This window comes from Thalassophryne amazonica, chromosome 4, assembly GCF_902500255.1.
Source record: "Thalassophryne amazonica chromosome 4, fThaAma1.1, whole genome shotgun sequence".
NCBI classification, from domain to species: domain Eukaryota; kingdom Metazoa; phylum Chordata; class Actinopteri; order Batrachoidiformes; family Batrachoididae; genus Thalassophryne; species Thalassophryne amazonica.
This window is the reverse complement of record NC_047106.1, coordinates 17,037,508-17,064,836: the sequence shown is the minus strand read 5'-3', so window position 1 is coordinate 17,064,836 and position 27,329 is coordinate 17,037,508. Positions and strand designations below refer to the sequence as shown.

The 27,329-nt window shown below is 41.6% G+C and overlaps 2 protein-coding genes across 2 annotated transcripts in view; one reads left to right on the top strand and one right to left on the bottom strand.

Annotated features, from left to right (window-relative positions):
• The window catches only part of tsr1 (TSR1 ribosome maturation factor), a 33,649-nt gene extending 28,186 nt beyond the window's left edge, over positions 1–5,463 (bottom strand). Inside the window, exons 1-3 of the mRNA XM_034169152.1 lie at positions 5,298–5,463; positions 4,575–4,678; positions 4,262–4,490 (exon numbers count right to left, since the gene is read on the bottom strand). Of these exons, the coding sequence (XP_034025043.1) occupies positions 4,262–4,490; positions 4,575–4,678; positions 5,298–5,424 (460 nt within the window). The 5' untranslated portion in view covers positions 5,425–5,463. The remainder of the gene's footprint in view (positions 1–4,261; positions 4,491–4,574; positions 4,679–5,297) is intronic.
• Positions 5,464–13,208: 7,745 nt separating this feature from the next.
• taok1a (TAO kinase 1a) overlaps positions 13,209–27,329 on the top strand; it is a 60,816-nt gene continuing 46,695 nt past the window's right edge. Inside the window, exon 1 of the mRNA XM_034169148.1 lies at positions 13,209–13,623. The gene's annotated coding sequence lies outside the window, so the exon portion shown is untranslated. The remainder of the gene's footprint in view (positions 13,624–27,329) is intronic.

Genomic DNA, 27,329 nt, shown 5'->3' with positions numbered 1-27,329 from the left:
TATGGATTTGTCCAAATCCAGTTCCCATTTGTGTTTGAGGGAGTCCAAACTTGTCTCATGGTGACCGCTCAGCAGTTTTACCCTCCAGAATCAAATCCACCAGGTTTTGAGACGAGCACAGAGGAAAGCTAGTAGAGTTTGACCTCACAAAATGTCTAACTTGGAGAAATGTGAAGAGTGGAGGTCATATGAAGCAAAAGTATGATCTACATAAAGATCATAAAGTGAATGTACACCTTTAAGAGCCCAAGTATTAAAGGCTGCATCGGTCAAGGAAGGGACAAACATGTGACTATATGACACTGAAGCAGAAAAGAGTAGATCTATAAAATGACATGACCTCCTGACCCCCTAAACTGATTGCAGATCTTCAGTGTCTGATTAACAACAGGGTTGCAGATATGGGTTGAAAGTGGATTTGTAAATGGTGACAGAGCAGAGAAAAGCAGATGACAAATTGTATGTGATTGAAGCCTTTTCCAGAGCCACCCAACTGGGGAGATTGTCCATTTTTAACCAATATAGTAAGGCTCCAATATTGGCTGCCCAGTAATAAAACATGAAATTAGGCAGTGACATACCACCAAGGCTACGGTACAGCTGTAACGTCTTTTTGCCAATTCAAGGGTGGTTTTTATTCCAAATGAAAGTAGACAGCTGGTTACTCAAATGACCAAAGCTTTGGCAAAAGCTTAGGAATACACCCTGTAAAATGCAGAATGAATGAGTTTATCCCCCCTCATTTTTAATATAATAAATAAAAATAATAAGTGTCATCATATTGTTAGACTCCAAATCAAAAGTGCTCATCCTGAGGATGAAGTTAACTGTGATGCACTGTTTTACCAAACACCATATTTTCTGGAGAATAAGATGCAGTTTGAGAAGTTGAGAGGTCCTGAAACCTATACTCCAACATGACTTGCATGCTGGAAAAAATACATAAATACAGTGCTTCGGGAAAGTATTCACAGCGCTTCACTTTTTACACATTTTATGTTACAGCCTTATTCCAAAATGAATGAAATTCATTGTTTTCCTCAAAATTCTATACACAATACCCCATAATGATAATGTGAAAAACGTTTTGAAAGATTTTTGCAAATTTATTAAAAAAAAAAAAAAAAAAAAAATCACATTTATTCACAGCCTTTGCCATGAAGCTCAAAACTGAGCTCAGGTGCATCCCATTTTCACTGATCATCCTTGAGATGTTTCTACGGCTTAACTGGAGTCCACCTGGGGTAAATTCAGTTGACTGGCCATGATTTGGAAAGGCACACACCTGTCTACAAATAAGGACCCACAGTTGACAGTGCATGTCAGAGCACAAACCAAGCAGGAAGTCAAAGGAATTGTCTGTAGACCTCCGAGACAGGATTGTCTGGAGGCACAAATCTGGGGAAGGGTACAGAAACATTTCTGCTGCTTTGAAGGTCCCAATGAGCACAGTGGCCCCCATCATCTGTAAATGGAAGACGTTCTGATCCAACAGGACTCCTCCGAGAGCTGGCCGCTCATCTAAACTGAGTGACTCTGGGAAAAGGGCCTTAGTCAGGGAGGTGACCAAGAACCCGATGGTCACTCTGTCAGAGCTCCAGCATTCCTCTGTGGAGAGAGGAGAACCTTGCAGAAAGACAACCATCTCTGCAGCAATCCACCAATCAGGCCTATACGGCAGAGCCCAGACCTGAATCTGATTGAACATCTCTGGATAGATCTCAAAATGTCTGTGCATCGACGCTCCCATTCAACCTGATGGAGCTTGAGAGGTGCTGCAAAGAGGAATGGACAAAACTGCCCAAAGACAGGTGCACCAAGCTTGTGGCATCAAATTAAAGACTTGAAGCTGTAACTGCTCCCAAAGGTGCATCAAAAAAGTATTGACCAAAGGCTGTGAATATTTCTGCACATATGATTTCTTAGTTTTTTTTATTTTTAATAAATTTGCAAAAGTTTCCAAAAAAAATTCATGTGGTCATTATGGGGTGTTGTGAGTAGAATTTTAAGGGAAGAAATTAAATTACACTACTTACAATACTTTCCAGATGTACTGTGTGCGTGTGTGTATATATATATATATATATATATATATATATGATATGATAAATGATATATAAATTTAAAAATTTAATATTATCTGCTTAAATCAGGCTTTCACAGGAATCAAAGCAGTAAAAACAATATACCCATATTATAAGCAAGTTTCACATACAGAATAAAGGCGCATCCGGAAAATACAGGTAAGTTTGTTTTCCTTGTTTAATGTACCATGTACCTGTCTGCCACCTGCTGGATGTGTTTTGGCCTGTTGCAGAGAACAATTTGATCATCACATGCATGATGGCAGTATGACGTTTGATGTAAAGCCTGGGTCCCGCCAAATAGTAAGCCATGAATAATGAGCCACGCATGGGTGTGTCAAAGATTTTTCGAAAAATGACCCACGTTTTCATCTATCACGTATCCAATACGAAGGTGTCTCTCTGGACCCAGCACGTGCCATGTAGCAGCCTCTAGTGAGCCACGACCGGTCTGTCATTAGAGCCTCGAATGGCTTGCATCAGCCACACTAACCCACGTAGCGCCATGATAACGCAATGCTGGCATACGTTTAGACCTGGGTTTGGTCCAAACCTCAAGCCCTCCCACACCTGGTCCCTTTAAAGGTGGATTTTCAATTCACAGATTCACAGCAGCATTTAAAGATGTCACATTTTTTAAATGCAGTCCAAAAATAGACGCTCCAGTACAGTCCCGCGGTTGTGCGCTGTGCGCCAGGTTGCTGACCACCTGTAATGCACCAGACCAGCTAGAACCGAACCAAGGGTTCCTGGACAGCCGCCTCTGTGCTCCTCGCTGGCTCCACGGCTCGCTGGCTTTATTTCTTCTGCGGCTTTAAACACACACACCGTGATCCCACTTTTAACTTTGTGCTCATCGGTTTATTTCTGCAAAATTGCTCTTTTGCGTGCATGCTGCTGTTCTCCATTCATGGACAGCCGCCTCTGTGCTCCTTCTCACTGGCTTCCTTTCCATCTGTGGCTTGCTGGCTTTATTTTTTCCCTGTCTTTAAACACAGTCATTTTTACACCGTGATCCCACTTTTAACTTTGTGTTCGTCCGTTTATTTGTGCAAAATCGCTCTTTTGTGCGTGCGCGCGTACATACACAATGAAGGGGGCCGCTTTAATTATATACACCTGCTGCTGCAACTCATGGGGATCACTTTCAAAAAATTCTTTATTTCTTCCACAGCTTACAAGTCACCGTGATACAACTTTTAACTTTTTGCGTGTTCTCCTTCTGTGTTGCTGCACAGCTCTGCACTGCTTTTAGCGGCTTCACTGGAGTTATTTCTTCTGCGGCTTTAAACACATCCACTTTCACCCAGTCATCCAAATTTTAACTTTGTGTTCGTCCATTATTGACTGAAAAATCACTCTTTTGTGACCTGGCTTCTGCCTAAATGCTCCTTTGGAGCATGATGCGTCACTGCCTCAGTGCGCACACAGTGGAGCTCATGTGATCCATTAACAAGATATTAAATCAACCATAGACATACTTTTACAGCTAGGAACTGTTTTATCAAGCTATAAAAACATTAAAATAGTTACCTTAAGCAGGAAAGAGAGGGAAAAAAAGCATCCAGATGAAAGTCTTCTGTGATTCCAAAAGCGATTAGAGATGTCTTCAGCATCCAAGGTTTGGCACAAAATGATTAATCTGCTACAAAATAATTATTTTATATACAGCGTCCAGCGCACAGAGCAGGTGTAATTCTGTGCGCAAGAGGGCAGCCACTCCAAAAATAGCCTCTCAGGTCCTGCGTAGTTGCCAGGCGCATGGATAATGGGCTTTTAGCAGCCATGTAAGCACTACGCACATCCCTCTAAAACCTCATACAAAGTGCCCCATGCTGGTGTTGCTAAATTTTGAACATCATGAAATTAGCGCCACACTCAGAGAGGAGCCTCGTTAACTGAAGATAATACCTCTAAGAGCCACTCAGAGCCACTATTCTCGCACGATAGTTGAAGAAACCCTCTCGTAGCAAAGAAAACATGCTGCGTGGCTCCTTATTCATTCTTCATTATTTAGTGGAACCCAGGCTTAACTTGATGATTTTTCTGTTTCTTTAATTTCCAGAGCATAGGTTTGGTGGCCACTGCTGCTTGTTCATTACAAGGAACACAAATAACAACCTGAAAAAATGAACAATTTACCAAATGCGCACCGCATTCCTCATGGCTGAACTTACCTGTGCTGAGTGACAGGAAAGTGAACCTTTGTTTAAAGCGAGGCATAATCAGTCCAAAACTGTCACTGATACCACTGACACACTGCTCGTGATGTACGAGACCCCCGTAGCTTTCCCCATGCAGCAGCCTGGTGACTGCGCCAGCATCAACTCCAGCGTGGAGAGGCACCACAGCAACCAAGTGAGGAGGGCCGTCCCTGCTGCCGAGTCGCCGTTTCTCTGACAGCACCTAAACGGACACAAAACACCGACACGCTGCAGCACCAGTCACCACAAGTCAAATACAAGAGTGACAGGTGAAAAAAAGCATTACCAGATCTTTTTTATTCCTGCGTAGTTGATTGGCTTTGTGTCTTCTGTCCACCTTCTTTTGCTCCTTCCTCTGTTTTTTACTGAGGGTTATCACTGAGACTCTTCCTGTGAGACATTAACATATTACACCATCATCATTCAAATGAAAGGACAGAACAGGCGCAGACGCACACATTGATTTGGCCTTTTAATTAAGCAGACCAACATTAAATAAACCATCATGTGGTTAAAAAAAAATTCAGGGATTCTCAGATGCAAATTTAAAAGTAAAATTTAAACTTGTGATTTGGTGCTGTATAAAAATATTTAACTGACAGTAATAAACAATGGAAAAACAATAAAAGTTTCTGACGTGGAATTTGAGAATTATAACTCACTTTGTCAAAACTGCAAATGAGAAAACAATTATAACTTTGCATATCATTATATTGACTTTGCATCTCAGCATTAACAGAAAACACTATTTAATAAAAACGAAACGGGTGCAGCATCATCTGTAGTGTAAGTACAGGCTGACCAGAACCAATATTTTAAGTGATTGGAGTGACTATGGTTTGTTTTTCCTCCCACCATCAAAACATGCTCATTATATTTGTAAATGAAACGTGGACGACCCAAATATCCCGAAAACAAATTTTAAAAAATCTGATTGCATCGCAGGACAAACTCAGCACGTGACGACACAGTAACTCACAGCCACTATCGCTGGCTTCTGAAGACTCACCTTTGTTTTCTCTCTCAATTTCACCTTTCGTCCGATGTTTTCCATGTTTGTGGCATTTATTTTTCTGTTTATAAACACCGGCTCGGTGTCCCTGTTGTTTTTCTCCACAGGCAGCCATTTTCGCCATGTGGGAAGAAGAATTTTACTTCCGCCTTGCAGTGACGTCAGGAGAAGGCGTGTTTGTTTGTTCTCTTCAAAATAAAAGCTCTTTGCGTGCGACATCACTCATCGTTGACAAAATCATGAGCGTCACGAATAACTCTGAAAAGCTCGGCAAAGTTTGACGACCCCTAGCAGCCACGCCTTTTGACTTAATTAGAATCTTTTGATAACTTTTGATCACCATTGTGTTGTGATGATTTTGACCAAATTTGAAGTTTGGTGAGTTTTTGAGCATGGGAAGAGGCCGAAATTTCGATTTCAAGAGTGAGAATAATAATAATAATAATAATAATAAACAGCGAAATTACAATAGGGTCCTCGTAGGACGTTGCCTACTCAGATAATAAACAGCGCAATTACAATAGGGTCCTCGTAGGACGTTGCCTACTCGGGCCGTAATAATAATAATAAATAATAATAATAATAATAACTAGGACTGCAAGCAGTCATATACGGGCCCTCGTTCCGCGCGACCGCCTACCCAGGCCAGTGGGTGCCATTGTGACCACATGTGGGCATGTGCATGCAGCGGCAACCACTCATCACACAGTTAAAATTTTAAAGAAATCACAAAATGCATGAAGGAGTTATGACATGTTGATTGTTCATCCACTAGGGGGCGCTCAGTGTACAAACAGAGGGGCTGGGTGTGTTCAGGGGCCAACCGTCATCATACATGTGAAGTTTCAAGTCAATCAGGCAAAGCATCTTCATGCTTTGTTGAGTTATCATGACTTGATGTTCCATGGCAAAGGGTCAAAATGGCGGCACCATAGCGGCCACACCCTTCAACATAGAGAAAAGCTTTCAATAAGTTTTGGTCAGTATCATCTTTGGATGCTGTCAAAGAAATTTGAAGTGCATTGGACAAAATCCCTAGGAGGAGTTCGTTCAAATACAACATGTGGAAATAATTTCAAAATGAGAAGAAAATTCAAAATGGCCAACTTCCTGTTTGGAGTACACTCATGGTGCAAGAGGCTTTTTTGTACGTCTATGCAAGTCACACGTGTACCAATTTTCATCTCCCTACTTCAAAAAACCCACTATAGGGAGGGTTTTTTGAAAGTTTCAAGGGGGCGCTATTGAGGCATTTTGCCCCGCCCATGGGCGACGCCCCTATGAACTGTAAGAGGTTGTCGTGCTCGACCTGTGTATCAATTTTCATGATGATGTGACAAAATTAAAGTCGTCAAAAGGAAGAACGTAATTTCATGGAGAATGGGCAATATTCGGCACGCCGCCACACAGACGCCGTTACTCGTAACTTCACAGCGTTCATCGCCTATGTTCACCAATTTGTTCTGCATGTTTTAGAAGTGGAATGAAGTTGATTGGGTTAAGTATGTGATATCAGGCCCTCTTAAAGTAAAAATAGGACATTTCCCGCCACCACCGGTGGGCGCTATAGCGCAGGTGGGAACGTAAGATATGTAGACGTTCAGGGCAGAGCCCTCATCATGTCCAGCAAGTTTGAAGGATCTACGATGAAGTATGTGGGCGTGACAGCCGTTCGAAGTGAAATGGCGTGCTCCGAAAAGCTCGCCAAAGTTTGACGACCCCTAGCAGCCACGCCTTTTGACTTAATTAGAATCTTTTGATAAATTTTGATCACCATTTTGTTGTGATGATTTTGACCAAATATGAAGTGGATCGGATGAAATCCCTAGCACAAGTTCGTTCAAATGTAAGTAGTGGAAATGGCCAAAAATGGCAAAAATTTGCTCAAAATCGAAACTTAAAATGGCCGACTTTTGGCCGGATTTTGAAAATTTCTAGGGGGCGCTATTTTGCGATTTTTCTATCATGTGCGAGGCCCCCAAAATATCAAATTTCGGATCCGGCCGGACGACTTTGGAAAGTTTGGTGAGTTTTTGAGCATGGGAAGAGGCCAAAATTTCGATTTCAAGAGTGAGAATAATAATAATAATAATAATAACTAGGACTGCAAGCAGTCATATACGTTCCCTCGTTCCGCGCGACCGCCTACCCAGGCCAGTGGGTGCCCTTGTGACCACATGTGGGCATATGCATGCATGGGTAACCACTCATCACACAGTTAAAATTTTAAACAAATCACACAGTGCATCAAGGAGTTATGACATGTTGATTGTTCATCCACTAGGGGGCGCTCAGTGTACAAACAGAGGGGCTGGGTGTGTTCAGGGGCCAACCGTCATCATACATGTGAAGTTTCAAGTCAATCAGGCAAAGCATGAAGGAGTTATCATGACTTGATGTTCTATGGCAAAGGGTCAAAATGGCGGCACCATAGCGGCCACACCCTTCAACATAGAGAAAAGCTTTCGATAACTTTTGTTCAGTATCATCTTTGGATGCTGTCAAAGAAATTTGAAGTGCATTGGACAAAATCCGTGGGAGGAGTTCGTTCAAATACATGTGGAAATCACGCCAAAATTAGAAGAAAATTCAAAATGGCCGACTTCCTGTTTGGAGTAGACTCATGGTGCAAGAGACTTTTTTGTACGTCTATGAAAGTCACACGTGTACCAGTTTTCATCTCCCTACTCCAAAAAAAACCCCTATGTGGAGGGGTTTTTGAAAGTTTCAAGGGGGCGCTATTGAGGCATTTTGCCCCGCCCATGGGCGACGCCCATATGAATTGTAAGAGGTTGTCATGCTCGACCTGTGTATCAATTTTCATGATGATGGGACAAAATTAAAGCCGTCAAAATGAAGAACGTAATTTCATGGCGAATGGGCAATATTCGGCACGCCGCCACACGGACGCCGTTACTCGTAACTTCACCGCGTTCATCGCCTACGTTCACCAATTTGTTCTGCATGTTTTAAAAGTGGAATGAAGTTGATTGGGTTAAGTATGTGACATCAGGACCTCTTAAAGTAAAAATAGGACATTTCCCGCCACCACCGGGGGGCGCTATGCGCAGGTGGGAACTTAAGATATGTAGACATTCAGGGCGGAGCCCTCATCATGTCCAGCAAGTTTGAATGATCTACGATGAAGTATGTGGGCGTGACAGCCGTTTGAAGTGAAATGGCGTGCTCCGAAAAGCTCGCCAAAGTTTGACGACCCCTAGCAGCCACGCCTTTTGACTTAATTAGAATCTTTTGATAACTTTTGATCACCAGCAGATCCCAAACCACCTCAGCTGGCTTCTTTCAATGTGAAGGAGCAGAAGCTCTACTCCAAGCTCCCCATGGATGACTGAGCTTCTCACTCTGTCTCACCAGCCACCCTCCTGAGGACGCCTGTTTCGGCCACTTGTACCCGCGATCTACTTCTTTAGGTCATCACCCAAAAATCATGACCATTGGAGAGAATAGGAACAAAGATTGACCAGGAGATCAAGAGCTACACCTTTCACCTCAACTCCCTTTTTGTCACAACAGTACAGTAGAGCAAATACAACACCGTCCCTGCTGTGTTGATCCTCCGGGCAATCTCACTCATGAACAAGACCCTGAGGTACTTGAACTCCTTCACTTGGGGCAAGACGGCATTCCCTACATGGAGTAGGCAATCTATCAGGTTCCTGCTGAGAACCATGGCCTCAGATACAGAGGTGCTGATCCTAATCCCACCCAGCCACTTCACACTGGCTGCAAACCAACACAGTGAGTACTGGAGGTCACAGCCCGATGAAGCCAACAGAACCACATCATCTGCAAAAAGCAGTGATGAGACCCTGAGCCCACCAAACTGAAGACCCTCCTCCATCTGACTTCACCTATTATATATATATATATATATATATATATATATATATAAATTATATAATATATATTAAATTATAAATTATATTATATTAAATTATATAAAGAAAAGGGTTGAGTTCCTCTTCTAAAAATGGTTGAGGTCTGCACCTTTCAGAGTGGCCTTTTATTGTGGACAGTCTAAGGCACACCTGTGCACTAATCATGGTGTCTAATCAGCATGTTGATATGGCACACCTGTGAGGTGGGATGGATTATCTCAGCAAAGGAGAAGTGCTCACTATCACAGATTTAGACTGGTTTGTGAACAATATTTGAGGGAAATGGTGATATTGTGTATGTGGAAAAAGTTTTAGATCTTTGAGTTCATCTCATACAAAATGGGAGCAAAACCAAAAGTGTTGCGTTTATATTTTTGTTGAGTGTATATATATATATATATATATATATATATATATATATATATATACACACATATATATATATATATATATACACATACATACACACACATGTATATACACATATACATACCTACATAAGGGTTTTCACTTTCTTGTGTCATCCGTGTATTTTTAACATATATAGATGATTTACCACCCCATGCAGGATTAGTGTGAGAGTACAGAATAGAACCCATGACCTTCTTGCTGTGAGGCAACAGTGCTAACCACTAAGCCACCGTGCTCACCAACTGTACACACACACACACACACACACACACATACACTTTTGTCTTTTCTGCATTCTGCTGTAAGCAGGTGCTTTTAATGTGACAAACAGAGATGGTGGTGGAAGACATTATAGGCACTACACTTTTGTGGGAACATTACACTTAAGTCACTCATGGTAACAGCAACATGACACTTAGCTGATCTGACTAAACCAATTGAATTACATTAAATCAATAACACTAACAACATTGTTAAACTAACATCAACCACAATAACAACATTTAAAACCCCAAAACCCAAACTTCCATGGTGCATTGCAGCACAATATCCATTGCTAGCTCAACAACCGGCCTGGCTATGAATTGGGCTGGATACTGGCCTCCATCTTGGAGTGAGATTTCCCACTCCTGTTGGGAAAGTGTCGGTACACGGACCCACAACAGGGGGCGCAAAGGAACGGACAATGGAGTAGGTCAAATAACAACACTTTACTGTTGTGAATGTGCACAACAAATACAACAGATTACAACAATAGATCAGAATCAATTCACAAAGGTGTCGTGTGGGCAGGCTCGAAGATAGGAGACACCTGTCCAAAGCAGAACCGGAACCACACGATTTCCTCTGCCACCAGACCCCGGGAATACTGGAGCCGCCAAGTCCCGAATTCCCAGGTGGCCACTGCCTCCGCGTGTCGGACCTGGTACTGCTGGCGAGGAACAAAAACACAATTAAAGGTGGGCGCGTTTGCACCCAGTAATCCGCACGGCAGGAAAGCTACCTCCACCTCTCGTTGGAAAAAGGTCTGTTATCACTCACAAAATCACAAAAGGTTACTGTCAAGCAGTCAGCTGAGAATATTACCTTCCAGGTAGAACGATATCTCGGCAAAGAGGTGGAGATGACGTCTTGCTGATATACCGATGCAGATCAGATGAGTGGTGACAGCTGTCACAGGTGATGAGTGTCAGCTGTCACCCCGGCTGCTCCTGTGAGGCGGTAGCGCCCTCTGGTGCCTGGAGCCCGCACTCCAGGCAGGGTGCCCTCTGGTGGTGGTGGGCCAGCAGTACCTCCTCTTCAGCAGCCCACACAACAACTCCTAACCGACCAATAGAGCAGCGCTCGCACAACACCAAAGTGAGGTTGACGTCAACGTCTCGGCCACCAGCCAGTCACAGGCTAGGAGAGACAGGCCAGTATCTGGCCCAATTCAGGGCCGGTTGTCGGGCTATGTCCACTGTTTACTGGTTAGCAAAAATGGATCATTTCTGCAAAAAAAATTTGTCCTATCAACTTGGGAGCTATTTTTATGTCAGACTGAGATATTTTAACATATACAAAGACAGCTTCATGTTATTATGACACATAAACATATTACATAGTAATGTAACATTTTTTTTTTTGCTGTAAGAAAACAATATTGATCTTGTTATCACATGAAATGCTTCATGTTGAAACAATGATTTATATCATATTGGGTAGGGGTGGGAAATGCTGAGTGCCCGAGTTCTGGTGACTGTTCTTTCACTGGTGTAATCACTGAGAGACGTGTTGCCAGGACTCTGGTCTTTGCCTTTGGGTTGTCGTTTCAGGACATTTTTCATTGTGGACACTGGACTATATACAGCTGCTTAGCTCTAGCATTTCTATTGCTGCATGTTCTGTTAGTTTGTTTGTTTTGTTTTGTTTTTGTTTTATTTGTTCTGATGGCCAAAGTAAATGGCCACCCCACCCGGTCTGATTTGCTTGAGGTTTCTTCCTATAATCAAAAACGCCTGAGGTAATTAATCATTACCACTGTCATCCACATGCTTGCTCATGGGGTGGGTAAGGTAACCCTACTCGCTTGGCATCTTGTTGCGCCCTTTGCTATGATTTGGACCTTATAAATAAATGTAATTGAATTACTGATAGAATGAGTTTGTGTCAAACAAGTGGCTCTGATGAAGTGTACCGCTTGCATTCGTGAGGAAACATCAGCTGCAACATTTTGATCAGGTGTTGCATTAATCTGGCCACAATGCAGCATGCAGTTGCCTCCGTGTTAAGGACCCCATTAACTACAAAAGGCAAACTGGATGCCTCCAGTTCTCCTGGCTGCAGCAGATAGCTACTTTCACAATGTCAACATGGCCAGTTGTCTGCCTGGAGGGATGTCACACAGAAAGCAGTGAAGTTCTATGGTGTGGTGAATGCGGTGATGCGCGGTACTGGCACATGCTGCCACACCTCACCATTAATCATCCACTAACCATCCAGTAGGTAGCAAACACATCTCTGGTATTTTATATGACACCTAATTGGATCCTTGTCATGTGACTGGTTGATTCTACTATGTCATGTGACACTGATTATTTGTCCCATTATATCTAGAAATAGTTCACTTAAAGTCTGATGTCATTTGCTGTACATTTTTGTCCCATATTTTTGTTAAACATGTAAAACAAAACAGAAGAAGAATTAATTATATTATAAATCCATAGGCATTTGTGGTGGAGGTCTTTCACCTGCAAGTACTGTACAGTCAAATTGTATGTTCAGGTAGGTGGCCGCCAGATGGGTGCTAGCGGTACTACCTGTGTCCAGCGGTGTGTCAATGGCTCACCTGCAGGGTCGTTTATGCACCCTGCTGTCGGCTTTTTGTTCCGAGATTAAACATGTTAAAATACAAAATGATACAGATTTATTTAGGTGTCATATCTAACACACAATGACAGTTTTCCATTCGAGCAAAGGTAATTTGTTGAAAGATGGAGGGTTCCATCTTTCAACAAATGTAAATATTCTTACAATTGCACAAATGAAAAATATTCATTATTTGTATGTTATAGGGAAAAACAAAGTTGCTGTTTTGCTCAATCTGGTGCATCAAAGGTAACCACTTTCCCATGATATTGGTGAGTTTTTGTGTGTCTGTGTGTGTCGGGGTGGGGAGATAAAATATGGGAAAGGTCTTGCATAAATAAAGGCTGCTGAACTCCCACTGCATGCAGAATTATATTTCCAGTGTTTCCAATACAAATTGTGTATTAAATACAGCGAAGAGAGTCTGTGCTTTGCTTCCCAGATTGCTTAAGAATGCAGGAAAAAAATAACTTTTTTTTTTTTTTTTTTTACATTTTCCGGATTAGCATGCTTCGGACCCCCTCATAGCCCCCCTCCCCATCTCCTCCTTCAGCTGAAGTTTGATCTGCCCCTGCATCATGTGTTCTTTCATGGTTTTTTTTGAGTGATTTGCGTGACATTTTTAAAGCAAAAACGTACTAAATGTGAAATTTAACCATTTTATTTTATTTATTATTTTTTAATTTTTTTGAGGAATCGAAATTTAGCATCGAGTATCATCGTATCGAACCGTGAGTTGAGTGTAGTTGGACTCCGCCTCTAACAGTGTCCGGCTGAACGGGCAGGGCGGAGGTTTCAGTTTGGAATTTCTATTTCAGTCGACCGGATAAAGACAAATTGAAGAGTTTGGTTTAAATGTTGAGTTTTCGTTGGAGTTTTACTTTTTTAAAGCCACATCGCGGACTGTTTGTGGCTCGTTTGGAGGTTTGAAGTCGAAGGGAGGCGGCGCAGCGCTCGGCAGCCATCTTTAGACCTGCCTGGGACCCCACTTACTTCCAAGGGTGGGGATTTGAATTTACAACTATCTATAAATCTGTTTGATGAACTCGACTGACAGTGTGAAGGATCTCGAGGATTTCGCGGAATGAGCCACTTTATTGGGAATGCTTGCGGCAGGAGACTTTAGTTTTGCCAAACTGCGCTGAAAGCTGGCCTGTCACTGGAGGGTGAGTTTCAGCTAACGTGCTAGGCTAATTTAGCAAACATCACGCAGGCTAGCCTGCTAGTAGCAGCGACTCTTAAAAGTTGGTCAGAATCCACTGCTTTCGTTACGTCTTTTCTGTGCTGACAGTAAACACGTACGTTTACGTAATTAGTGCTGTTTAAGCAAATGACACGTAATCTAGCCACGTTTGGTGTCGCTAATACTACACCCAGTGTTTGTTGGCAGTTCCCGGAATGTGGGTTTGTTTGTACCTGGTCGTGACTGTTGGATTGTGGAGGTATTGTTGCCACATTACAGACCTGGACAGACTTATTTAGGTCAATAAATACAGCAAATTGAACAGGATAACTTGTTTTTGATTGTGTCCCAACTCCAGGAGGTAATGCACAGTAGTACTATTGATTTGTTATAATTTTTTTAGGTGCATTCATAATGTTTATGAAGGAGATATATATGACTTAGTGCTTAGCTCAGATAAGATAATTATAGTGGGCGATTTTAACATCCACACAGATGCTGAGAATGACAGCCTCAACACTGCATTTAATCTATTATTAGACTCAATTGGCTTTGCTCAAAATGTAAATGAGTCCACCCACCACTTTAATCATATCTTAGATCTTGTACTGACTTATGGTATGGAAATTGAAGACTTAACAGTATTCCCTGAAAACTCCCTTCTGTCTGATCATTTCTTAATAACATTTACGCTGATGCACTACCCAGCAGTGGGGAATAAGTTTCATTACACTAGAAGTCTTTCAGAAAGCGCTGTAACTAGGTTTAAGGATATGATTCCTTCTTTATGTTCTCTAATGCCATATACCAACACAGTGCAGAGTAGCTACCTAAACTCTGTAAGTGAGATAGAGTATCTCGTCAGTAGTTTTACATCCTCATTGAAGACAACTTTGGATGCTGTAGCGCCTCTGAAAAGAGAGCTTTACATCAGAAGTGCCTGACTCCGCGGTATAACTCACAAACTTGCAGCTTAAAGCAGATAACCCGTAAGTTGGAGAGGAAATGGCGTCTCACTAATTTAGAAGATCTTCACTTAGCCTGGAAAAAGAGTCTGTTGCTCTATAAAAAAAGCCCTCCGTAAAGCTAGGACATCTTACTACTCATCACTAATTGAAGAAAATAAGAACAACCCCAGGTTTCTTTTCAGCACTGTAGCCAGGCTGACAGAGTCAGAGCTCTATTGAGCCGAGTATTCCTTTAACTTTAACTAGTAATGACTTCATGACTTTCTTTGCTAATAAAATTTTAACTATTAGAGAAAAAATTACTCATAACCATCCCAAAGACGTATCGTTATCTTTGGCTGCTTTCAGTGATGCCGGTATTTGGTTAGACTCTTTCTCTCCGATTGTTCTGTCTGAGTTATTTTCATTAGTTACTTCCTCCAAACCATCAACATGTCTATTAGACCCCATTCCTACCAGGCTGCTCAAGGAAGCCCTACCATTAATTAATGCTTTGATCTTAAATATGATCAATCTATCTTTATTAGTCGGCTATGTACCACAGGCTTTTAAGGTGGCAGTAATTAAACCATTACTTAAAAAGCCATCACTTGACCCAGCTATCTTAGCTAATTATAGGCCAATCTCCAACCTTCCTTTTCTCTCAAAAATTCTTGAAAGGGTAGTTGTAAAACAGCTAACTGATCATCTGCAGAGGAATGGTCTATTTGAAGAGTTTCAGTCAGGGTTTAGAATTCATCATAGTACAGAAACAGCATTAGTGAAGGTTACAAATGATCTTCTTATGGCCTCAGACAGTGGACTCATCTCTGTGCTTGTTCTGTTAGACCTCAGTGCTGCTTTTGATACTGTTGACCATAAAATTTTGTTAGAGATTAGAACATGCCATAGGTATTAAAGGCACTGCGCTGCGGTGGTTTGAATCATATTTATCTAATAGATTACAATTTGTTCATGTAAATGGGGAATCTTCTTCACAGACTAAGGTTAATTATGGAGTTCCACAAGGTTCTGTGCTAGGACCAGTTTTATTCACTTTATACATGCTTCCCTTAGGCAGTATTATTAGACAGCATTGCTTAAATTTTCATTGTTACGCAGATGATACCCAGCTTTATCTATCCATGAAGCCAGAGGACACACACCAATTAGCTAAACTGCAGGATTGTCTTACAGACATAAAGACATGGGTGACCTCTAATTTCCTGCTTTTAAACTCAGATAAAACTGAAGTTATTGTACTTGGCCCCACAAATCTTAGAAACATGGTGTCTAACCAGATCCTTACTCTGGATGCCATTACCCTGACCTCTAGTAATACTGTGAGAAATCTTGGAGTCATTTTTGATCAGGATATGTCATTCAGTGCGCTTATTAAATAAATATGTAGGACTGCTTTTTTGCATTTGCGCAATATCTCTAAAATTAGAAAGGTCTTGTCTCAGAGTGATGCTGAAAAACTAATTCATGCATTTATTTCCTCTAGGCTGGACTATTGTAATTCATTATTATCAGGTTGTCCTAAAAGTTCCCTGAAAAGCCTTGAGTTAATTCAAAATGCTGCAGCTAGAGTACTAACAGGGACTAGAAGGAGAGAGCATATCTCACCCATATTGGTCTCTCTTCATTGGCTTCCTGTTAATTCCAGAATAGAATTTAAAATTCTTCTTCTTACTTATAAGGTTTTGAATAATCAGGTCCCATCTTATCTTAGGGACCTCATAGTATCATATCACCCCAATAGAGCGCTTCGCTCTCAGACTGCAGGCTTACTTGTAGTTCCTAGGGTTTGTAAGAGTAGAATGGGAGGCAGAGCCTTCAGCTTTCAGGCTCCTCTCCTGTGGAACCAGCTCCCAATTCAGATCAAGGAGACCAACACCCTCTCAACTTTTAAGATTAGGCTTAAAACTTTCCTTTTTGCTAAAGCTTATAGTTAGGGCTGGATCAGGTGACCCTGAACCATCCTTAGTTATGCTGCTATAGACTTAGACTGCTTGGGGGTTCCCATGATGCACTGAGTGTTTCTTTCTCTTTTTGCTCTGTATGCACCACTCTGCATTTAATCATTAGTGATTGATCTCTGCTCCCCTCCACAGCATGTCTTTTTCCTGGTTCTCTCCCTCAGCCCCAACCAGTCCCAGCAGAAGACTGCCCCTCCCTGAGCCTGGTTCTGCTGGAGGTTTCTTCCTGTTAAAAGGGAGTTTTCCCTTCCCACTGTTGCCAAGTGCTTGCTCACAGGGGGTCGTTTTGACCATTGGGGTTTTTCCGTAATTATTGTATGGCCTTGCCTTACAATATAAAGCGCCTTGGGGCAACTGTTTGTTGTGATTTATATATATATATATATATATGAGAGAGAGTGAGTTGTGGTTTACTTATAGTCAATAAGCATTCTCAGCATTTTAACTTCAACAGTGCTGGCAGTGAAGTTTGGTTTGTGGTCTTGGATGCAGCAGTGCAATCGGAAAAGGTTTTCTGTTCTTTGGCTACATCACCAACATCGGTGGAGGTTCTCGGTGTCCTGGCTACAACGCAACCATCGGTGGAGGTTCTCCCATCTTTTGGGTACAACGCAACCATTGGTGGAGGTTTTCGGTCTCTTGGCTGCAACAGTGCCATCAGTGGACATTTTTGATCTTTTGGCTGCAACGCCTCCAGCGGAGTACAAAGTGCAGTACTACTGAAGAGCTCTAAGCTTTAATATCACAGGAACAATTACTAACAAGTACTTACTCACTGGTTGATGCAGGAGTGGTGGTTAATGTGGAGTTGCTTCAGGAAGGGCATCGGTCTTAAAAAAGACATGTGCCAATTCAACATGCTAATCCACCTTGGATTTGCTCTGGCGACCCTGAGCCAAAAACAAGGGAGAAGCCAAAGGGACTTACGTTTACTTACTGATCAGTTAATCATTTGGTCTCTGAAGTCAGAACATAAGTGTTCATTGTAATTTTTAAGAGCCCAATACACACATTATACGAGGTCTATTAGAAAAGTATCCGACCTTATTATTTTTTCAAAAACCATATGGATTTGAATCACGTGTGATTACATCAGACATGCTTGAACCCTCGTGGGCATGCGAGAGTTTTTTCACGCCTGTCGGTTACGTCATTCGCCTGTGGGCAGGCTTTGAGTGAGGAGTCGTCCACCTGCTCGTCGATTTTTTTCATTGTTTAGGAATGGCTCAGAGACTGTTGCTTTGTTTGATAAAATTTTTTTCAAAACTGTAAGGCACAACTGAGTGGACACCATTCAATAAATTCAGCTGGTTTTCGGTAAAAATTTTAACGGCTGATGAGAGATTTTGGTCTGGTAGTGTCGCTTTAAGGACGGTCCACGGCGCCTGACGGCGATCTGCGCTTCGAGGCGGCAGCGTCTCGCCGTTTCAAGTTGAAAACTTCCACATTTCAGGCTCTGTTGACGCAGTAAGTCGTCAGAGAACAGAACTTTCAGAAGAAGTCGGCATGAGGAGTTTATTCGGACATTCCATTGTTAACGGTCATTTTGTAATGAAAGAACGTGCGGGCAGAGTCGCATGTCGGGCTGGACCCGACCGCGGGTGGTCGCGACAGGAAAAACACCTCCGTTGGAAACCTTAATGGGCAAGTTGGAACATGCCCAAGCTGTTAAACAATTTCTCAGTTACTCACTTGTTGAAAGCCATTAAAAGCCGCCTGAATTCTACAAATGGTTTTCAACACGGAGGTGTTTTTCCTGTCGCGGCGCACACAGATTTGCCGAGTCGTCACGGAAACGACTCGGCGAATTTGCGCGTACGTCTTTCATTAAAAAAATGTCCTTAAACAGTGGAATGTCCGCATAAATTCCTCATGCCGGCCTCTTCTGAATCTTCTCTGTTCTCTCACGATGTCCTGGGTGAATTAAGCCTTAAATTAGGATGTTTTAAGCTCGAAACAGGCCGACGACAGCGCCTGGAAGCGCTGCAGGACGTCCCGCTCCGTGGGAAGTCCTTACACCGACAGAAACACCCCATAATCTCTCATCAGCCGTTAAACTTTTCACAGAAAACCATCTTAATTTCTCGAATAGTGTCCACTCGGATATTCCTCACAGGTCCAGAAAAAATTTTGATAAAGCAACGCGTGCCGTCTCGAGCAGCGTGTGAAACAAAGGAATTCAGCCGAGAGGGCGGGACCACATCTCACTCAAGGCCTGCCCACAGGGAAATGACGTCACCGACACGCGTGAAAAAACTCACGCATGCGCACGAGGGTTCAAGCATGATTGGTGTAATCGCATGTCATTCAAATCCATATAGTTAAAAAAAAATAATAAAAGGGTCGGTTTATTATCTAAGAGACCTCATAAACACAAGTTTGGGGGGGGAGTGGTGTTATATGGAATCATCCTGACCTTCTAGTTGTCCACGAGTCTTGCACTACTAATCCTAAACCATTTGGATTTCAGTGAATCATCACAAAGTGGCAGCACACTATATTGAGATGTGCTTCTGTCTGTTCTAAACTTGCTTATTCCACTTAAGTCATTGGGGGGTGGGGAGGCTGAAGTCTATCAAAATGGTCATTGGGTAAGAGGCGGGGTATGCCCTGGATGGGATGCCAGTGGGGTCAACACATATAGACTGACAAATGCATTCACAGTAGCACTCATCCCTATGGTCAGTTTAGAGTTGCTCATTCTCCCGAACACATATAGTCACATCCAAGCCACCATAGGGGGTCCATTATTATTAGCCTTATTTTGAAGAGATTTACAGCTGTTTTTCCATTTGTGTTGTAACTGGTGCAAAAATACATCAAATAAATGTAAACCAGACTGGAAAAACTTTAGTAACAAATAATAACACAACCACATCCTACTTATATTAGTTTTCCTTCAGTGGCAAACCCTAGTCATGAAGAGTATCCTCCTGTTGTTTTACACTGCTTCGGGTTTCACAGGGTTTCAATATTTCAGAGTTCCACATGATGGTCATCAAACATCTGATTGCCATCAACACCTTTGCATCTTTTGCTTGTTTCATTTGTCCGGCCACAGTCAGTAAGCCAGGAGGCATAGACATCACCAACAGCTAGCAGTGGCTTAAAAGTCCTGTTCTGTTGAGATCGCTAACTAGGGCTGGGTATCGAGAACCTGTTCTTTTCGAGTATCATTAAAAAATTATTCGATCCACCGACATCAATAGCTTTTGTGCTTAACCATTCCCTTATCGGTCCTTCAGAGTAGCTGTTGTTTTTGAGGGTGTTTGTCAGAAAAATTATCATTTCTCTACGTTGATTACAGACCCTGCAGCGGCTCTATAATCAACTGCTTCTAAAGTGTGACTCCAATTTGAAGCTTGAACCAATGAAGCATTGCTTTGATCTGCTGCTTCATTGGTTCTTTGATTTGCTGCTCTTCGGAATTGGCAACTCTGCTTCTTAACCTCTCTCAAAGCCATTAAGATATGTCAATCATGAGTCACTTTTGTGCAGATTAAAGTGAGTAACTGGGACTCCTGTCTTGTTGCAGTCAACAAAACGAGAATAGTCCTCCATTCCATTGGCACAGCTACAAACTCTGCGCAGCTCTCTGCTGAGTCGAGTTTATGCCGCCTTCACACCGGGTGCCATCAGCCGCTACAAATTTGCGGGGGTCGCGTGGTGTCGGACGCGCCTCCTTCACCCGGTGTGTCGCTCTGCTTTTGCTGCGAAAATTCACCCCAGTGCGTCATCAAATAGGAGCTTCCATTCCGCTTGCCGGCTTCGGTTGTCAGTCAAGTTAACATGACGGACCTTGATCACACGGAGCGAGTTGTTGTGGAAAGCTCCAAATACAGGGAGTATCATTTGCTGCAGGAGCTGCGTCTGGATGACGGCCGCTTTCAGTGGTCCTTCCACCTCTGCGGGACCCAGTTTGAGGACCTCCTGTCCCGTTCACGCACGCACATGTAAACAATTAAAAAAAAAAACCTCTGCTGCTTGCTGCAGGGCTGCACCTCGCTCTTCCCCCCCCAAAAAAACTGTCATAATTGTGTTTAGAAACCAGTCACCATTTGCTGTATTATACATCTGTGTAGTTAATAAAATATTCTCCACAGACGATTCGCCCCCGCGCGCATGTACAAGAACAAGAAACTCCGCTCCCGCTGCTGCAGGGCTGCTGCAGGGCTGCTGCTCGCTCCAAAAACTCTGTGATAATTGTGTTTAGAAACCAGTCACCATTTGCTTTATTATACATCTGTGTATTTAATAAGTAAAATAATGTCCGTGGACGATTCGCTCGCGCGTACACGTAAAATAAAAAGAAAAAACTCTGCTCCCGCTGCTGTGGTGCTGCTGCTCGCTTCAAAAACTGTCATAATTGTGAAATAAAGGACAAAAGAGACATAAGTCCTGCTCACAGACTGCTACCAGATACAGGACATGTTCACATCTTCAGTCAAACTCCAGACATCTCCATGTCACTACATGTTCAGTCCCTGATTGGTCATCGCGATGAGACGAAAAAGTTCAGATTTTGGGCAACGCGACGTGATGCGACGCAATATCGCGCCACAAATGTGCCAATCACTCAAAATCACTTCACTCGCGTCGCTTCATTTGCGTCCATCGCGTCACGCTGCGTGCCAAAATGCGTTGTTCCATAGGGATTACATGGCAACCTGTCGCGCCTGGTGTGAACGCGGCATTAGAGTCCGGTCGGAATGAATAACTTCAAAGCAAATCGCCACTTTAAATGTTGTAATACGGACAATAAACTACAATAGACTAAAACTTTTTTCTCCTCACAAAATGAGATGTCCTGCATGCTTTGAATTAAACTGATGCTGACATGCAGTACAGCCAGCTGCAAGAGTTCAGCTCAGAGGTATGGAAAGACATTCATGCTAATAGTGTCTGAAAGGAAATGCTTTTGACAAAAATTACAGATTTTGTTTATTTCTGTTTATGTCCAGAGATCAAGAATCCACCATGCAAAGTTTATGTCCAGAGTTTAAGGATCCATTGCCCAATTTCATATTTATTTACTTTAAGACTCAATAAAATGTTGGCATAGAAAACCTGTAAAGCCTACTTTTAGAACACAGAAAAATCACCTGAGGTTTTGTTAAGGAATTGGCTTCATAAGCGGAATCGATAATGGTATTGATATACAACCCCTGGCAAAAATTATGTAATCACCGGCCTCTGAGGATGTTCATTCAGTTGTTTAATTTTGTAGGAAAAAAGCAGATCACAGACAACACAAAACTAAAGTCATTTCAAATGGCAACTTTCTGGCTTTAAGAAACACTATAAGAAATCAGGAAAAAAAATTGTGGCAGTCAGTAACAGTTACTTTTTTAGACCAAGCAGAGGGAAAAAAATATGGAATCACTCAATTCAGAGGAAAGAATTATGGAATCATGAAAAACAAAAGAATGCTCCAACACATCACTAGTATTTTGTTGCACCACCTCTGGCTTTTATAACAGCTTGCAGTCTGAGGCATGGACTTAATGAGTGACAAACAGTACTCTTCATCAATCTGGCTCTAACTTTCTCTGATTGCTGTTGCCAGATCAGCTTTGCAGGTTGGAGCCTTGTCATGAACCATTTTCTTCAACTTCCACCAAAGATTTTCAATTGGATTAAGATCCGGACTATTTGCAGGCCACGACATTGACCCTATGTGTCTTTTTGCAAGGAATGTTTTCACAGTTTTTGCTCTATGGCAAGATGCATTATCATCTTGAAAAATGATTTCATCATCCCCAAATATCCTTTCAATTGATGGGATAAGAAAAGTGTCCAAAATATCAATGTAAACTTGTGCATTTATTGATGATGTAATGACAGCCATCTCCCCAGTGCCTTTACCTGACATGCAGCCCCATATCATCAATGACTGTGGAAATTTACATGTTCTCTTCAGGCACTCATCTTTATAAATCTCATTGGAACGGCACCAAACAAAAGTTCCAGCATCATCACCTTGCCCAATGCAGATTCGAGATTCATCACTGAATATGACTTTCATCCAGTCATCCACAGTCCACGATTGCTTTTCTTTAGCCCATTGTAACCTTGTATTTCTGTTTAGGTGTTAATGATGCCTTTCGTTTAGCTTTTCTGTATTTAAATCCCATTTCCTTTAGGCGGTTTCTTACAGTTCGGTCACAGACGTTGACTCCAGTTTCCTCCCATTCCTTCCTCATTTGTTTTGTTGTGCATTTTCAGTTTTTGAGACATATTTCGAACAATGGAATTGGGAACTCGCCTGACTTGGGAGGGGGAGTTGTTGGTGAAGAAGAGCATTCTGTGTATGTATGCAAGTTTTGAACAGTGGAGTAAATTCTGTATCCGTCCCAGAGCTCGACATTGCCGTTTGTCCGGTGGGCTGGCAGTGATTTTGCTCACTTACGGGCCACTGCTGGCCATACACTTTATAAAACAATTATTCCCAAAAGAACTATTTACTATTTAACACCCCCCCCCCTTGGGTTGGTAAAGTCAACCCTAAGGGGTCTCCAATTGGTTCAGAACGCTGCTGCCTGAAGCAGAAAGTTTGACCACATTACACCCATTTAGGCATCTTTTCACTGGCTTCCTGTCCCTGTGAGATCAGATTTTAAGGTTCTGCTGCTAGCATTCACGGACTGGCACCTCCTTACTTAGCTGACCTAATTAAACCCTACGTACTGGCCCAGACTTTGTGTTCTCAGGGTGCAGGACTACTTTGTGTTCCGAGGGTGAATAAAAAGTTTGCAGGTCACAGAGCTTTTTCTTATCGTGCCCCTGTTCTGTGGAATGATCTCCCTGCATCAATAAAAGTCAGATTCTGTAGAGACTTTCAAGTCTAGACTTAAGACGCACTTATTTTTCCTTTCGTATGGCTAGCATACTGGCATAGTATGTTACTATACTTTGTACTCTTTTAAATCAATTTAATTCGTAAACGGATCGGGCCACGGCCTCAACTTTATCTAAATTCTTGGTCTTTTAGTGAAGCTTGGGGCTAGTGGCCGGCGATCACCTTAGTATTTCTTCTGTTTTTCTTGTTGCTTAATGCGTATTTCTTTTGTTTTTCTTGTTGCTTAATGCTGACAAATTTTACTGTATTCGTTGTCTTTCTGATGCTTGATTCTGTTTTTTTTTTTTTTTTCCTCTCTGTTTGAGGTGTGGCTCCATCCAGAGATGGGTGTCGTGTCTGTTTCTCTAACCCTCCTGTCTTGTGCACTGGCAACGTTTCCTGTATACTCGTATTTGTTTTGTAAATTGTGTCTGTAGTATGGCCCATGCAGTGGGTTACACATTTTGAGTCTGGTCTGCTTGAGGTTTCTTCCTCAATATCATCAGAGGGAGATTTTCCTTACCCTGTCGACTGTGTGCTTGCTTTGGGGGTTGGTAACATAAGACCTTAGGCTACTTGTGTGAAGCACCTTGAGGCAGTTTTGTTGTGATTTAGCGTGATATAAGTGAAAACAAATTGAAAGTCGAATTTCTTCACATCTCCCTGTCATCCAACTTCAGCGAGTCTGCCTTGTTTATTATCTCGCACCACGCTCCCGCAGAGTGTTGTGCACGCACAGCTGGGGAAACAAGATTTCAGGTCAAAGAAATGTATGTTGTCCATGCATGGAGCATGCATTAAACAGGGTTATTCAAGAGAATATCGTTCAGTGTAATTACATAACTTTTTTTCTCTCCTCCTTCATCTCCAAAATTTCTTGTTAATATATCATATGTCAGAATCCATTAATGCTCCACATCCAAACAGTTGGTAGTGGTAATGCGCCATGTTGGTTTGCACACCTCTAGTAAACTCAAAAGACTCCAGTAAACTCAGAAGAAGAAGAAGAGCATGCATTCGACCTTTTCTGTTACTGATCTTAGGCAATCTTCGTGAGCATCTTTAAATTTTTGGCATGGGAAGCTCAGTGATGAAAGTTTTCCGGAAATGGTTGGAAATCATTGTTTTTACTCACGTGGTGAACATTTCTGGGTTATTTTTGACAACATACGCCAGATCGATCCACCGATATCAATAGCGTTTTTGCTTAACGATTCCCTTTTTGGTCCTTCAGAGCAGCCATTGTTTTTGAGGGTGTTTGTCGGGAAAATGATCATTCCTCTCCATTGATTACAGACACTGCAGTGGCTCTGTAATCAACCATTTCTGCAGCGCTATACCACTTTGAAATGTGAACCAATGAAACAATACTTCGATCTGCTGGCTTGTTGGTTCTTTGATTCGCTGCTCTTCAGAAAAGGCAGGTCCACTTCTTAACCCCTCTCAAAGCCATTAAAATGTCATGAGTCACTTTTGTGTGGATTAAAGTCACAAACTGGGACTCGTGTCTTGTTGCAGTGAAGAAACAAGAATCATCCTTCATTCCATTGGCACAGCTCCAAACGCTGTGCCGCTCTCTGCTGAGACAGAGTCCGCTCGGAATTAATAACAAACGAATTACCGCTTTGAATAAAATGACACTTCTTACAAATGTTGTAATACAGACAAACTACAATAGACTAAAACGTTTTTTTTTTTTCCCTCCCAAAATGAGACGTGCTGCGTTAAATAAATTACATCCTGATGTGCAGCGCAGCCAGCTGCAGGAGATCAGCTCAGATATATGGAAAGGCATTCATGCCAATAATGTCTGAAAGGAAATGCTTTTGACAAAAACTACAGTTTTGTTTATTTCTATTTATGTCCAGAGATCAAGGATCCACCATGTAGAGTTCATTATGTCCAAAGTTTAAGGATCCAGTGACCAATTTCATATTTATTTACTTTAAGACTAAATAAAATGTTCAATTTCAATTTATTTAGCTTATAAAGCACCAAATCACAACAAAAGCCATCTCAAGGCGCCTCACATAGAACAGTTCAACATAAAAAAAAAAAAATCAAATACATAATTAAAAACAGAAGTAAAAGAATAGAATAGAAAAACAGGCTTTAAGTCTTGACTTAAAAATGTCCACGGACTCTGACTGCCTCATGGTCGCAGGAAGACCGTTCGACAGAGCGGGTGCACGATAAAAAGTTCTTTGACCCGTTGTCATAGAAAACTTGTAAAGCCTACTTTTAGTACACAAAAAATTCACAAGAGGTATCGATAAGGAATCGGATCAATAAGCGGAATCAATAATGGTATCGACATGGATAAAATCTTATCGGTACCCATCCCTGGAGGAGAGTGAGTGAAAATAATACATGACGCTAGTGCTGTGCTGAAGTTTAACAGCTAAATTAGCTTTTACCTGTAGATTGTGTCAAGCACAGTGTTTTATCGATTTTTTATTTTTACCAAATAAAGCTACACAGTTTTTATTGTTACTGCCGTAACTACAAGAAAAGTCTCAACTTTAAATAACTTAGTTTTTTTTTATTTACAGTTTCTTTTTTTTACCATCAAGTAATCAGAGAAAATACCACAGTGCTGCTTCATATTTCTTGACCATGTCAGAAACATAATTTGCTGAATGAATGAATTAATCTGCCATTACTACATTACACATTACTTTTTATGCTATTTATTGGTGTAAAAATAGTTTTGTAATGTAAGAAAAGTTTTTTTTAACTTAAAATGTACAGTAATCAGAAATTAATGTTGAATTAAAAACATTTGTAAGGATTTTAAGGTGGCCAAAAATTAGAAAACAGAGATAATCGATAGTTCCAAAGCTCCTGCCAAAACTAGGTAAACTCAAAAGTGAGTAAAGGCTGAACAAGTTGATGCATTAAGAGCCAATTTTGTTTAAGGATCAGGCGGGCTGTGATTCAAGCTGACTTGAATTTAAACTACACATGGCTCAGAGATGGAACCTACCAAAAAATTAACTTTCACAAAATTTTTCAACCAAAAACCAAATGGTGACCTTGCCAGAGGTCATCAAAGTTCAAGGCAAAAATACGCAGAAACTGATGTTTCATTAAATTCTCATCTTTCAAGTGGTGTAACATTCAGTGCCATCAAGTCCCCCAAGCCAGTTTAACTATCAAATGATTTATGGAGGCAAATTCTTTCATCTTACATAAGTAAGTGCATGCAAAGTCATTTCCAACTTAAAAAAAAAATCATAAAAATTTGAAACACAAGCAACAGGTTAAATAGTAACAGTTTAACACATTTAATTTCTGCACGTGTTGTTGACATGTTCAACAATGAATAACATGTAAATAAGTAACACAAAGTTATGTACAAAGTAAGTTCAAACAAACGTGCAAACAAAAACTAAAATGCAGAAAAGTTGAAAACTAATAGTAATTTTGCGCAGTCCTAACATTAATTTCAGCCTTAGAATGCACGAAATTGCATCAAAATTTATGAATTTCAGCGACTGGGCCAGTGGCAAAAATTGGTTAATGTCTGGCCTTGCATCCAATATTAATGTGTAGCATGATTTGTTGTAGGGTGTTGTCATATTGTCAAGACCGCAGTGTCTGAAATGGTAACAGAAATAGTTAGTACAATACAGTTTTTTTTTTTTTTGTTTTTGTTTTTCACCTCCAGACAAGGAGTCTGACTCTCCTACTCCCCCCCCACCCCCCTTTTACTGGTGATCTACTGCATTTTAGACAGCAATGTGGCTTTTTGGTCATTTTATGCCACATTCTTCTTTTAATACAATGACAGAAGATTGTTGTTGTTGGCAGTTTCCTCGCTTGCGAGGATAGTGGGAAGGCTTTTTTTTTTTTTTTTTTTTTTTTTTTTTTTTTCTACAAGCCCTCTGGTGGCTGAAAAGTCAGATGCGGGATGCACAAG